At 42.4% G+C, this 14,663-nt stretch overlaps 2 protein-coding genes and 1 long non-coding RNA gene across 3 annotated transcripts; 2 read left to right on the top strand and 1 right to left on the bottom strand.

The window, feature by feature from the left end:
* Positions 1–1,741: 1,741 nt before the first annotated feature.
* LOC6636460 (odorant receptor 45b-like) lies at positions 1,742–4,470 on the top strand. Its single transcript, XM_002059783.3, has 6 exons — positions 1,742–2,521; positions 2,579–2,766; positions 3,288–3,463; positions 3,720–3,818; positions 3,876–4,028; positions 4,100–4,470. The coding sequence occupies exons 1-6, from the start codon at positions 2,007–2,009 to the stop codon at positions 4,148–4,150; spliced, it is 1,182 nt and encodes a 393-aa protein (XP_002059819.1). The 5' UTR covers positions 1,742–2,006; the 3' UTR covers positions 4,151–4,470.
* Positions 4,471–5,853: 1,383 nt separating this feature from the next.
* On the top strand, positions 5,854–8,638 carry LOC6636461 (membrane-bound alkaline phosphatase-like). Its single transcript, XM_002059784.4, has 3 exons — positions 5,854–5,994; positions 6,957–8,119; positions 8,183–8,638. Exons 1-3 carry the CDS (start codon positions 5,919–5,921, stop codon positions 8,516–8,518), a joined length of 1,575 nt encoding a protein of 524 aa, XP_002059820.1. The 5' UTR covers positions 5,854–5,918; the 3' UTR covers positions 8,519–8,638.
* A 2,733-nt stretch (positions 8,639–11,371) lies between these two features.
* Positions 11,372–12,826, bottom strand: LOC26531183 (uncharacterized). Its single transcript, XR_001449672.3, has 3 exons — positions 12,256–12,826; positions 11,577–11,695; positions 11,372–11,514 (listed from the first exon to the last, which is right to left on the bottom strand). It is a non-coding gene; the product is annotated as an uncharacterized lncRNA (long non-coding RNA).
* Positions 12,827–14,663: the final 1,837 nt, after the last annotated feature.

The following is a 14,663-nucleotide window of genomic DNA, read 5'->3' as shown; positions in this document are numbered from 1 at the left end:
TAAGCCAAAAAAAAAAAAAAAAATGCAAAACAGAAGCAAAGAAAAATCAATAAGCACACCTCTGATTGCGTATACGCAGCGTGGTACAGTTGGGCAAACTGTGTGCTTGGGAATTAATTAAAAATGCATGCAGTTGGGCAGTTAGCACAGCTTGACGCTGACGTTGACAGCAGCTGTCAAAATCTTCGATTGTCAAACCGAATTGTTGATTTCAAATCAAGTTTACAAACAAGTCTTTTGAGAAACTATTATGGGAATGTATGAAGCTTGAGTATTGAGTCTTGAGGATAGAATAGTATCCTCCGATTAGGATTGTATCCTTAAGATAGGAAAGTGTATATTCAGTATATAATCTTAGGACCCAATTCTGTATCCTGAGGATAAAATATATAAACTTAGGGATAGGTCAGAATCCTTCAGATATGATAGTATTCTTAGAAATAGGATCGTATACTCAGGATAGGATATATGAAGGAAAGAACCCTCAGAAGAGGATGGTTTTCTCAGAACAGGATAAGATGAGTAAAGGACAGGAGCAAGGCGCAATTATAATGAATTATTGAAAGATTGACTTTCCAATGACTGGGTATAAAAAGGTCGAAGACCCTTTGATAATATAATCAAACCTACTTCAATCTTCCAGATAAGTTTTTACTAAAGTGCTTTGTCTTTACTTTAATCAAACCCACGCTTAGCCTGGCTAATTGAACATCTTTTGTGAATTTTATTTCGATTTGCTTGAGCTGCATGCATAAATTCCTCTGGCCAATTGATATGCACAGAAATCAACATAAATCAGAAATGTGCGCATGCAAAAGTCGTTTGTACGCAAAGAATTCTGAAAAGGGCAGCAAAAACATAGTGACCCACAAAAATCTATATATAAATCGGGGATTGTAGCACTCGTGTGGCTCCATTTGAAATTCCAATTGCCTGACAGATGTTGATGCTCTTCCTCGTTTCGTTTTTGTTATATATTCGACAGCTCTTCAGGTTTGATTGGGTTCAAGAACCTGAAGATTTATGCCACGACTTGCGCCTTAATTAACATTGTGGGAAAAAATGCGATTGCGAACGGAAATCCAAAATTCGATGCACACTTTTCGGACTTCAGATTTCAATTTAAGTCTTCAAGTTAAAGAAAAAAGCATAAATACAATTTGGTATTCGGAACGCCACAGTTCCTGATGCAAAATAAGCACAGTAGAGTTCATTTTGAAATAATAAAATAATATTATCTTAAAAGGGCCTCTATATGCGATTCTCATGAATTTAACTTAGGCTTGCAGATCTTGATTTAGTTAATATTAATTCTTTTGAATTTGATCTCTTCTCTCTCACTCTCTATCTTTCTCAATCTGCCAAGCTTTAAACAGAGCTCTTATATGCGATTCTCAAAGAGTCAACTTAGTCTCTTCATTCCTTGACTATGGATTTTGCTTATGCTTTTGCATTTGCTCTCTTCCCCCCCCCCCCTCTTTCTTCTTCCTTTTAGGCGCGAACGTTTTTTCAAAGAGGACCTCTATACGCGATTCTCATCAAGCCAACTTTGTCTTGGAGATCTTCATTCTTTGATTATGCATTCTCTTGAATTAGATCTCTCTCTCTCTCTCTCCTCCCGTTTCTCTCTCATTTTGTGCCCCTTTCCTTCTTCTGATCTCCTTCTCCTTCCTTTATTTGGTTACATAAATTCAGATTCAAAGACTTCTTTAGCTTTCACTAATTATATGACTTTTGTTTTAAATTTCCATCTGCTTAACTTACAGTTAAGTGTATGATTATATGGAAACGTTACGCTTAGAGGCACCTTTGCGTTAATTTCCATTACGTTGCGGGTGTTCAATCCTTTCAAACCCTTAATTAAGCCATTTAATATGCCAAACAGGCATCAAAACAAACGGCTAATTAGTTTATCCGCATCGTATTATTAAGTCTGCCCCCTCCAATAATTATGTGGGCTATATAAATAGTGAAATGCTTGGAGCCAGCGCAATTAGTTGTACAAAATGTATCCGAAGTATCTGAGCAGCGACTATCCGCTGGACAAGCATCTCTTCTTTGTGACCCGATACTCGTTTGGCCTGCTGGGTTTACGCTTCGAGCGGGCGTCCACCTTTTGGTCCACATTGTGGCTGATCTTTAACTTTGCGAATCTGGCGCACTGCTGCCAGGCGGAGTTCAGTTTTGGCTGGCATTACATGAGCACCAGCCCGGTGGACGCCATGGACGCCTTCTGCCCGCTGGCCTGCAGCCTGACGACGCTCTTCAAGATGGGCTGCATGTGGCGCAGTCGCGTGGAGGTCGCCGCCCTCATCCGGCGCATTCGTCAGCTGACCGAGAAGGAGCGGAATGCGGAGCGAATGGAGTTGAAGCGTAGCTATTATCGCATGGCCACATTGCTGGCCATGCTCATCTTTACGCTGGGCTGCATCAATACGGGCGCCTTTGTGCTGCGCTCCATCTGGGAGATGTGGGCGCGTCGCCAGCTGCCCTTTAAATACGATATGCCCTTTCGTATGCAGTAGGTGCTATTATTTTCGCTGATATTTCTCCACTTCAACTTATCTACTCCGCTTAGCTTTCCAGCTGTGGCACATCGGTTGCCTCTATATCCTCTGGCCTATCTCTACTCCACGTGGAGCGGTCAAATAACGGTCTATGCCTTTGTTGGCACCGACGGCTTCTTCTTTAGCTTCACGCTCTATGTAACATTCCTGCTCAAAGCGCTGCAAATGGACCTGCAACGCGTACTGAAACCAGTTCAAGGTGAGGTCTAATCATCACTCTTTTTAAGCTGGCTTAAGGTGAGCTCAAATTCACCATAGCTCCATTTCAAGGTGAGCTCTAACTTCCTCTCAAGCTATTTAAGCTATTTCGTGGTGAGTTCTATCAGCCCAGCTTCTTAAATCAGTTAAAGGTGAGTTTAAATCCCCTCTTCAGCAATGTAAGCTAGTTCATGGTGAATTTAAATTCACCATAGCTTCTTAAACTGTTTCAAGGTGAGTTTTATTGTACAATACAGCTACTTAAGCCTTTTTAAGGTGAGTCTTGAACAACCTAAGTTGCTTATCATGTTCAAGGTGAGTTCTAATTCCCTCTCCAGCAATTTAAGCTTTTTCGAGGTGAGTTCTACTCCCCACTCCAGCTACTTATGCTACTTCAAGTTGAATTCTACTCTCCACTCCAGCTACCTAAGCTACTTTGCGGTGAGTTCTAATCTTTTCCAGTTACTTAAGCCAGTTCGCGGTGAGTTCTCCTTCACCTTCCGCTCATGTTTTCTCTTGCAGATCCCAGTCCACGTGAATGCAAACGCTGTTGCCAACAGCTGCGTAATATTATCGATCGTCACAATGAAATTGTTGGCATTGTTCAACGCTTTTCGGTGATTATGGCCGCGCCCACTTTTGCCCAGTTTCTATCGGCCAGCTTAGTGATAGCCACAAGTGTTATCGATATACTGCTGGTGAGCATTTGATACCACATTCATTCATCGATATACTGTATTAATATCATAATTCTGAGAGAGATAGCTATATTCTATAAAGTAGCTATATTCTATAAAGTATACACTTGCAAAAGTTCCCTTCCTGTAAGTCCAAACTTGGATATGTTATTTCTTTTCAAATGTAAAGACTTGCCTTTAGGGTATCTTCCCGTTGGACAGCCTCCTCATACATGCATTTCCTTCAAAATGTTCACTTTCATTTGACTTTTGGCAGTTTTCCGGCTACAATATCATACGCTATGTGGTCTATGCTGGCACCGTAAGCTCCTGTTTATTTCTCTACTGTTACGGAGGCACCGAAATGTCAACAGCGGTGGGTTATGCTCATTATATATATAATATATATATATGTATCGGCTATGCTTAACAGAGTCTGGAGCTGGGCGAGGCTGCCTACAATAGCCATTGGTATCTGTGGAATCGGGCGGTGCGTCACCGTGTCTATCTGCTCATCCTGCGCGCCCAGCGACCCATCACGGTGCAGGTGCCCTTCTTTGCGCCCTCCCTGCCCGTTTTCACAGCGGTGCGTGTGTGCCACAGGATTTACAGCAAGGACTCATGCTCTGTCTGCCATTTTTTCCTCTCCACTTGCAGGTCATCAAGTTTACGGGCTCCATTGTGGCGCTGGCCAAGACAATACTCTAGCGGGCAAAGCAATTGATAAACAAAATTGCAACAAACTGGCGCCACAAGCAGCTGCAACATGGAGCTGGGGTTGGCTCAGTCCAGATGTATATAGCACCCAAGTGGGCGTGGCACTTAACACTCGCCCCAAAAGTATGCAGCACAGCTCTTCAAGCACTCGACTTGTTTATCAGTTGGATTAAGTGCGAGGTTCGCCCATCAAATTGTGCACAAATATGAAATCAATTATTAAAAAATTCCTGAGTATATATTCTATGTAATTTAGCATTGTTTTAAACAGTCTAAGCCCGAAGGGAGCTACAATTCTTTGAAGAAACTTCTTTGGGGTAACAAAAAAACTTCTTGAAAGAACAAAATCTAGAATCTTCGAAGAAATAATATAAGTTCTTTTGCGGAGAAAATGTCGATTCTTTGAAGAAGTAATAAAACTGCTTTTCTTACGATTTGAACTCGGCATTTCACGCATTCCCCTGAATATATTGAATAGTAGAAAGAAAACCCCTTCTCTTTCCTGGGCTCAATTTTTCTTTTCAATACCAAATTGTAGTTTAAGTTTTATTAAAATATTCTCTAGCACAATCTCAATTTGATTTGAGCTCATTTCTAGCCTTTGAAAAGGATTAGCTGCTGGCACAAAGGTTCTATTTAATTCACAGCAGGTGGGCGACTCGGTTATTTGCATTTGATCGAGTTCATATTAGAAAATTTGCATTTGCTGCTGGCGATGACGTCAAAAGGCGTCTGTAACGAGGACAACAACAGGACAAAGCAAAGCAATGTACACTCTCTGTGTGCTGCTTGATTAAAAACGAACTAAATGGGCAGCTCCGAAGGGGTCAGCACTTGCCCATCGGGCATACGGAGCGTATACGTAACGAGCTTAAGTGAAAAGAAAGCAAGCCAAACATCAACACGTCGAAGTTGAAATATTCTTTGCAGATTGTGAGAAAAAAGTACACAATGGCAGACTTAACGCCAGATAACTTCAACCAAACAATCAAATTTGGTCGACTAGGTAATACCCTGCACACAGCTTTAAGCTATACACACATTTTTAATAAGCTACAAATATTCATAATTGATTAGTATCCAAATATTATAAGTATTAAATATTCTTAACATGCATAAAACATACCAGAGCCTACATTTAAAATTTGGCACATTATGCTCCTATAATTCTCAAAATATGCCCTAAAGATAATGTCTCAAAATCGATATTTATCGATTATCAGAAAACAGCAAGAGTTATCAGCAAAAAGTTAAATGATAAGCTCTATATATAGTATATGAGAATCTAGATTCCAAATTTTGAGCATTTAGCTCTTATAATTCTCGAATTATGCCCTAAAGATAATGTCTCAAAATCGATATTTATCGACATTATGAAAATATGCGGAGTTATCGAGAAAAAATTGAATGAAAAGATCGTTGGGCATATGCCACAGAAGAGTATATATTATTTATAATATATATACATATATATAAACAAGCACTCAAGCAATTTGCTTGTTTTTGTTTTTGCTGCATGCTGCACTAATCCCGGCCCTTGTGCAAGAGTCCCCTCTTCAGGCACATGTAATCTCCTTTAATATTTAGTTAACGTGTTAGCCATAAATTGATTTGATTTTTTTCCTGCGATTACGTAGAATTCGCTGATTAGATTTACGTGTGCGTGCCAAGATTATCGAACAGCTCGTCCACTCGGACCTTTCAGTGCAACTACGCCTGCTGATCTGGGCAAACACAACTCGATTGCGTCCAGCGTGCAATGGGACAATATTATAGAATTTGTTTGCTGCTTGCCAGCGCTCTACTATTGCTGGCTGTAGTTCAAGCCGAAAAAGGTGTGTTCAAGAGCGGAGAGTCTCTTCTCAGATCAGATGGAAGATTCAAGAAATCTCAATGGAAGATTCAGTGGAAGATTCAAGAAATCTCAAATGTTTAAAACACAATGTGAAGATGTGAAGCTGGAGTGTGTCTTACAATTACTTCTCGAGTTAAGTTTTTGTGTATGAGTTCTCAGGAAAGTGTTTACCGAGTTCCTAGATTAGGAGGAGAAGAAGGTTTCCAGCTTAAGCCTCAGGCAAGAAGAGTTATTTATAAATTTCACAACGAAATCTCCAACATGAAGTCCCACTTAGAAGTGTTTCAAGTGAACTAGTCATTAAGGCAAATAAACAACGCGCAAGCGAGTTCAAATCCAGGCAAGTCTAGGAAACGAAAATAAAGCAGGAAATAGAAAAGTTCATATATATAGGAATATAAAAAAAACATACATTTCGCTTTTATAGAAATATAAAGAAAATTTCATATAAATATGAATATTAAATATACAATTTCAAAATTTGTGCTGGGTTTGAACCAGCGACCTTGCGCTTGTATAGAAACATATAGAAAAATTATTAGAAATAAAATTATTAAATAAACTTATATTTAAGTTGATAATTGCTGCTGGGTTTGAACCAGCGACCAAACACTTATACTGATTAAATATTCCCAACCCTGCTTCCAAGACCCTGAACTCATAGAGAAGTTGACAGCTCCAGGGTCACCTTACTGTGGTGCCCATATATATTGCGTCCACTTATCTTGAAGGAAGAAAGTTTTATGGTTAGGCTGAATTAAATTTAATATACAACACATTTTCAGCAGCTAGACGAAATAGTTATTGGGAGTTTGTTGTTTTTAGCAATTCTTAGCTTAGATTGCAATTAATTGGCTGCTTATCGGGGCCATAAATCGATAGAGACCAGTTGATAAGCACATGACCAGAGGAAAGATTAGTCAAGACTCCATTCAATTGCAGACCAACAACATGCTCGTTCCGCGTCGCGCGTCTCGCCGGCGCTGAAGTACGAGCAGGAGACGGAGAGCAGCTACTGGCGGGAGAAGGCGCAGAGTACGTTGGCGGCCAAGCTGGCAGCTCTGGAGGCGTTGCAAACGAAGCAGGCGAAGAATGTGATCATGTTTCTGGGCGATGGCATGTCCGTGCACACGGTGACAGCCACCCGGAATCTGTTGGGCGACAGCTCCGAGAAGGTGTACTTCGAGCAGTTCCCGTACACGGGTCTGGCCAAGACGTACTGCGTCAATCGGCAGGTGGCCGACTCGGCCTGCACTTCGACTGCCTATTTGGGCGGTGTCAAGGGCAACTATGGCACCATTGGGGTCAATGCGAATGTGCCCCGTTACGACTGCAAGGCTGCCTATGTGACTGAGGATCAGGTGGACAGCATTGCCAAGTGGGCGCAGGATGCGGGCAAGGATGCCGGCTTTGTGACCACGGCACGTGTCACACACGCCTCGCCGGCAGGCATGTACGCCCACATCGCTGATCGCAACTGGGAGAACGATGCGGAGGTGAGCGAGGCGCAGTGTGATCCCGAGGAGAGCATCGACATCGCCCGCCAGCTGGTCGAATGGGAGGTGGGCAAGCGGCTGAAGGTTATTTTGGGTGGCGGCAAGCAGAACTTTCTGGACCGCAGCATGCGCGATGAGGTGGGCCATCCCGGCTATCGCCAGGACGGACGCAATCTGATCAAGGATTGGCTGGCCGACAAGCAGGCACAGAATGCCAGCGCCAGCTACGTCTGGAGTCGCAAGGGCCTGACCCAGCTGGACCTGGACAACACGGACTATCTGCTCGGCCTGTTTGCCAACGGCCATCTGCCCTACGACGGCGATCGGGCACGCAGTCCCAGGAACAGCCATCTAGCGGATCCCTCGCTCACCGAGCTGACGGAGGCGGCGCTGCGCGTGCTCCGGCGCAACGAGCAGGGTTACTTCCTGTTCGTGGAGGGCGCACGCATCGATATGGCGCATCACTCGAACTATGCGCGGCGCTCGCTGGAGGACACCGCCGAGTTCGCACGGGCCGTGCAGCGGGCGCGCGAAATGACCGACGAGTCGGATACCCTGATTGTTGTCACCTCGGATCACTCGCACGTCATGACCATCAATGGTTACCCGGTGAGCTCCCAGTCCACTTCGCCTGTTACTCTGATTATATTCTCTTCTGGGTAATCCTTGCAGCTGCGCGAGCAGGCGATTACGGGCCTGGCCAATAAGCTGGCCGACGACGAGCTGCCCTACAATATACTCTCCTATGCCAATGGACCCGGCTTTGATGGCACCTACAACAAGGCCGAGGGCCGCAAACGCATCACCCAACAGCACACGGAGCATCCGCTCTATGTGAGCCCCGCGATGGTGCCCCTCAACGCGGATACCCACGGTGGCGACGACGTGGCCGTCTTTGCCTCCGGGCCATATGCCCAGTACTTTAGCGGCAACTACGAGCAGAGCAACATTCCCGCCCTGATGGCAAGGGCGGCTGCCATCGGACCCTATGCCAATGTCCAGCCCTAAAGCGAGTGTGTGTGTGTGTGTGCTAGTGTGTATGTGTGTGTGTGTGGAGTTAGATTTGCCTGTTTTTGTCAATTCGAGTTGCGAAATGCAATTAAAACGTGAGCAAAATTGCTAAATGCACTTCTCATGCCAGTTTTTGTTTTATATACTCTTCCCATTTGAGGCATGCAGATTCTGTCACGAACTATGTAATTATGAGGATAAATTGTAGAAAGATTGAAGATATTTGGCTTAGATGCCAGATTGGAAACCCTATATCTAATAGTTTTCAAAGGATTTATTAGCTAAAAAGAAAGGATTTTCCAGGGAAACTGTTTTCCGTCCTTTAAAATTCTGCTATTAACATTAAACCAAGAACGGATCACTTTCTCACATAGTTCTATATAAAAACAAGTAAGAGGTTCTAGTCGGGAGCTCCCTACCCTTAACCCTCTTCTTCCAACATCAAATGCGTATATATATTCTATTTTTGAAGCTATATGTCAAGTTTGGTGACTAGCTCTTTTTATTTACCAAAATTGCCCAAAAAACAGGATATCGATATCGATTTTTATCGATTGCTTGGAAACGGAGTAAGTTATCGGAAACAAACTCGATCTGCGCAGGCACTAGGAGCACCTACATCTAAAAAATCAAGAATATATACTTTATGGGGTCGGAGATGCTTCCTTCTGCCTGTTACATACATTTGGATTTTGCACAAATACAATATACCCTTATACCCATTTTTAATGGGCTAAGCGTATAAAAATCGACCTGCTTGACTAGTTTTATGTAGGGTGAACTTTTTGGTTTTCCAAATTAACCCAACTAAACTTCGGCAAAGAGTATTCGCTCTTCGGGAGGCATGCAAAAAGTACAAGCACATTTTCTTCTAGTACCGAGTTTTGGATTGGAATTGATTTTATTTGAATGCCAATTGGTAGCGACAGCAGCGCAATTTCCTGTCAATTCGCTCATAATAGAGACAGCGACAGAGACTGAGGGACAGAGAGATAGAGAGAGATAGAGATAGAGAGACAACTTCAATCAGTCAATCAATCAACTGGCTGTGATTGATAAGTTAAGTGTGCACAAAAATAACCAACAAAATTTTGCAATTTTATTATAATGGATAACCAAATTTATAAATTTGTGCTCAGACATGTTAGAAAACTATTCAGTCTCATATTACAAAATTTACGAAATCGTGAATAAAAAAGATGATAAGAAATAGACACAGGGAGAAACTTCAATCCCAAATTGAATCGACCAGGCTTCTTGATAAAAATGAGCAATTGCACAATAAGCACAGTGAGAATCTTAGAATCCTAATAGATGCAAGCCTAAAAGAATTAAAACAATCTTGAATAGTCGCATCCTTCAAACGAGTTGATTCGGCATTGACAAACTGATTCGACCAGGCTTCTTGAATAAAAATGAAGAGTAGACATAGGGAGAAACTTCAATCCCAAATTGATTCGACCAGGCTTCTTGAATAAAAATGAAGAGCAGACACGGAGAAACTTCAATCCCAAATTGATTCGACCAGGCTTCTTGAATAAAAATGAAGAGTAGACATAGGGAGAACTTCAATCCCAAATTGATTCGACCAGGCTTCTTGAATAAAATGAAGAGCAGACCCGGAGAAACTTCAATCCCAAATTGATTCGACCAGGCTTCTTGAATAAAAATGAAGAGTAGACATAGGGAAGAAACTTCAATCCCAAATTGATTCGACCAGGCTTCTTGAATAAAAATGAAGAGTAGACATAGGGAGAAACTTCAATCCCAAATTGATTCGACCAGGCTTCTTGAATAAAAAAATAAGAAATAGACACAGGGAGAAACTTCAATCCCAAATTGATTCGACCAGGCTTCTTAATGAGCAATAGCACAATAAGCACAGTGAGAATCTTAGAATCCTAATAGATGCAAGCCTAAAAGAATTAAAACAATCTTGAATAGTCACATCCTTCAAAACGAGTTGATTCGGCATTGACAAACTGATTCGACCAGGCTTCTTGAATAAAAATGAAGAGTAGACATAGGGAGAAACTTCAATCCCAAATTGATTTGACCAGGCTTCTTGAATAAAAATGAAGAGCAGACATGGAGAAACTTCAATCCCAAATTGAATCGACCAGGCTTCTTGAATAAAAATGAAGAGTAGACATAGGGAGAAACTTCAATCCCAAATTGATTCGACCAGGCTTCTTGAATAAAAAATGAGCAATAGCACAATAAGCACAGTGAGAATCTTAGAATCCTAATAGATGCAAGCCTAAAAGAATTTAAACAATCTTGAATAGTCGCATCCTTCAAAACGAGTTGATTCGGCATTGACAAACTGATTCGACCAGGCTTCTTGAATAAAAATGAAGAGTAGACATAGGGAGAAACTTCAATCCCAAATTGAATCGACCAGGCTTCTTGAATAAAAATGAAGAGTAGACATAGGGAGAAACTTCAATCCCAAATTGATTCGACCAGGCTTCTTGAATAAAAAAGAAGAGCAGACACGGAGAAACTTCAATCCCAAATTGAATCGACCAGGCTTCTTGAATAAAAAAAAATGATAAGAAATAGACACGGAGAAACTTCAATCCCAAATTGATTCGACCAGGCTTCTTGAATAAAAAATGAGCAATAGCACAATAAGCACAGTGAGAATCTTGATAGACTCCAGCCTAAACGAATTGAAACAATCTGGAATAGTCGCATCGTTCGAAACGGGTTGATTTGGCATACACAAAGATTTTCGTAACGTAGAAACTCATCGTGTACCGCTCCCATGTTGAATTGTCGAATATCGTAACGGCCGCTTTGTTGGCCAGATCTGGTATCCTGTTACTCTATGTTAACAACTTTTATCAGAGTGACGAATCTGTTGTCAGCGCAGATTTTCTTCACAGAATCCTTGGAAAGTGTTCGGCCGATTAAAAATGCCACTGTGATTGGACGGACTTGAAAGGCTATATCTTCAATTGCCATAAAGTGCATAAGTTGTCTTCGAGCTGAAGTTAAATTTTGTGGAAAATTTCGACCGACTGTATTGAAATGTACACTTAGTACTTACTGTTTAGATTTGTTGATTTCAATATTTATTATTTTATTTTACTGAGCACGTTAACTTCTTTACTCTCTGCAGTTCAGTAAAGACTGAGGCTAAACAATAGCAGCTTTTCAGTATCAAGACTGAAAATAACAAAAGCCTACTTGTTCATTGTAACTTTTGTATGTATGAGTGTTTGTGTGTATTTCACACACTCATCCTTCCAACAGTCTGTATAGGATATTTTTGAGGGTATTGATCTAGAGGTCAAACCTCATGAAAATCGAATGAGATTTAACGGTCTTATGGGATTGGGAAATGTTGACCTATGTCTATATAGGATAATATATATACCCCGGCGCTATATATACTGTTAATATAGACATAGGTCTATATAAGAGATATACTCCATGTACAAAGTGTTCCAGTTACGCCAGTGCAGCCTGGCTGCACTTTGTCCCGGCCCAAGCCGCAGGCTGGCAGTTGCCAACCGCAGCCGATGTTGCCAACCGCTGCCAGTGTTGCCAACTGTCGCTTCAGAAAAGTACATAAGTCCTAGAATAGCTAAAAGTAGCTGAATTGCAACGATGCCATAGCCAAATTTAGCTTTTAAAAATTACCAACTTGACAACACTGACCGCAGCGCCCCCGGCCGCCCCGACCCACCCGCTCACCCAGGCCCTGGTAATTGTGCATATCTCACCTGTGTGTGCTGCGGTCTACCGGACATTCCAATGAACTTCCACCTACCAGCAGATACATTTGCAGCGGCTACATTTGGCCATTGTCACCCTTTGGGTTTGTCATGCTTGAGAGCGCACAAATATGCTTTGCATACACGCACACGCACACGAACACACACACACACACGTTGACAATTTAATTAAAACACGCAACTTGTCAGCTCAGCCGGCAAATGCAGCAGCTGGCGACAATCTTCACGATCATTTTGCCCGCTATAACTGTTTTTATGATAATTAAACACTTATTTAAACACTAAACTTAACAACTTCTTAGCACAATTTACAATTGGTTTTGTCTCCACTTAGTTTACCATGCCCTTGAAATTACTGTAAAACACTGCAAAAAGTGCTGCCTATCGATATGCATCAATGCTCGATAAATTGCAACAGTGCGGACGTGATGTAAACAAACGATATTCGTTGCGAATTGCATACGATATTAGCTGCTGTTGATTTGCTTCTTGCGAATATCGTCAACTACGCACACGCAGAGAGCGCAAGCAAACGATATTCGTAATCTAGATCGTTTTTAATTATCGTTAGCTACGGCAAGCACTTAACATTTATTCGATTTATTTATATATGTTCATTAATTATGATTATATTTTATGATCGAAGCAACGCAAGTAAATATCAAAAATGATAAGATACTCGATCAGCAAGTTACACCCAATACAATAACGATTTCTTACCCACTGTACCTATTCAAATGGCGTGTGCTATACACATATACACATGCGCACATACAGATGTGCGCGTATAATCCTTTCAGAAAGGACACGTTTCACATTGAAGCAAGCAATTTATTTTCGATTTTGGTAATTTCCGTTGCCATTTCAATTTAACAAGATAATGTTTTAATTTGTTGGCCCAAGCGCCGAGCATGTGACATTAGAACATATTTGTGGCAGAGCGGGGCGGGGCGGTGCGATGGAAAGCCAACTCCAACTGAACTGCAATTGTAGAGCGGGAAAGGGTGCAGGGAAGGGGGGTGTAGGCTTGAAGGGCCAAGGGTGGGTGTAGCTAAGCAGCGACAAGAAAGTTGTGAAAGCCAAAGCCAAAACCCGAACCCGCCTGGCCAGTGCAGGCCTAGGAAACTGGGTCAGCAGCGACCAGAGCGCAGAGTGTAGCTAGAGCGCGAAAGTGTGGCGAGAGATGGCAATACATACACACACACACACACGCGCGCAGGTAGAGAGCGTGTCAGATTAAAGAAATCCAGTTGTGGCTTTTGTGTGGTTTCGTGGGATCCGACCACCAAATGTTGTAAGCTCTGCGAGACTGGGCAATGGGGCAATGGCAATGCCTGCATTTGTATCTGTCAGCCAGTTGGCAATGCTGCATAAACATTTGAAAAGGCAACTAATCGAGTGTGGTGTGTGTGAGTTGAGAATATATGTATGAACGATAGAAAAAACAAAAAGAACTTGGACTTGCCGCTGGCAGCATACAGAAAATGTGTTCAAACTAATGGTGCTGACTCAGCCGCTGCCGCTGTTGGCAGTGCGACAGAGAGAGAGAGCGGGGAGATAGAAGGAGAGCGAGCGAGCGCGGGCGCGAGCTTAACGTGCGCCACAAAAAGCTTGCTGAGCTACACAAAACTACATGCCATACATATACATACATACATACATGCATAATGTATATACAACACATACAGACACACATGCACATACACAGGCAATACAAACACGTGACAGCGCGTGTAGCTGTCGCTTGCGTTGCCGCAGTTGCAGCTTTTTAAACGAAAACTTTTGCGCTCTCGCTCGCTGCTCGCTCTCTCTGCCCGTCGCTCTGTGTGGCGCGCGCACTTCTAAGCAAATTCAAATTTGACGCGCTTTTTTGTAGCTTTCGCTGACACATTATGTACAGAGCGTGCTTGTTTGTGTGCTAGGGGCCAGTACATGAGGCCGAGAGTAGGGGAATTTTTCGCGCAGCGACTGCGACGTTGACGCAGCATTTAAGTGTGCCACATTTGTTGTTGCGCCGCCGCCGCCGCCGTCGCCTTTGCCCGGTTGCCAAGCGCGCACACAATTACAGCTACAGATACATACTGGTATTTGTTTTTTTTTTTTTCTTTTCCTTTCAGGCTTATGTCAAATTCATGTGAATTAACAGCGAGCGTTTAGCGATGACTGCAGCATTTCAATTAATGCTGAATTCGTGTCAAATGTATATTTACAATAAAAACGTACACAGATACATTTGATTGTTTTCTATGTCTCTTGTCGAGTTTTGCAGTTTTAGCTGTTTGCCGTTTATCGCATTTCGTTGTGTTTACTTAACCTAAATGCTGCCACCCATCCAAAGCCCGCCCACACGCCCACTCTTAGTTGTAGCTTATGTAAGTCTGGGTGCGGAAATGGGC

This window comes from Drosophila virilis, unplaced genomic scaffold (genome assembly GCF_030788295.1).
Source record: "Drosophila virilis strain 15010-1051.87 unplaced genomic scaffold, Dvir_AGI_RSII-ME tig00000016, whole genome shotgun sequence".
In the NCBI taxonomy this organism is placed as follows: domain Eukaryota; kingdom Metazoa; phylum Arthropoda; class Insecta; order Diptera; family Drosophilidae; genus Drosophila; species Drosophila virilis.
Note: the sequence above shows the minus strand (reverse complement) of the source record. Positions and strands in the feature narration are given on the sequence as shown.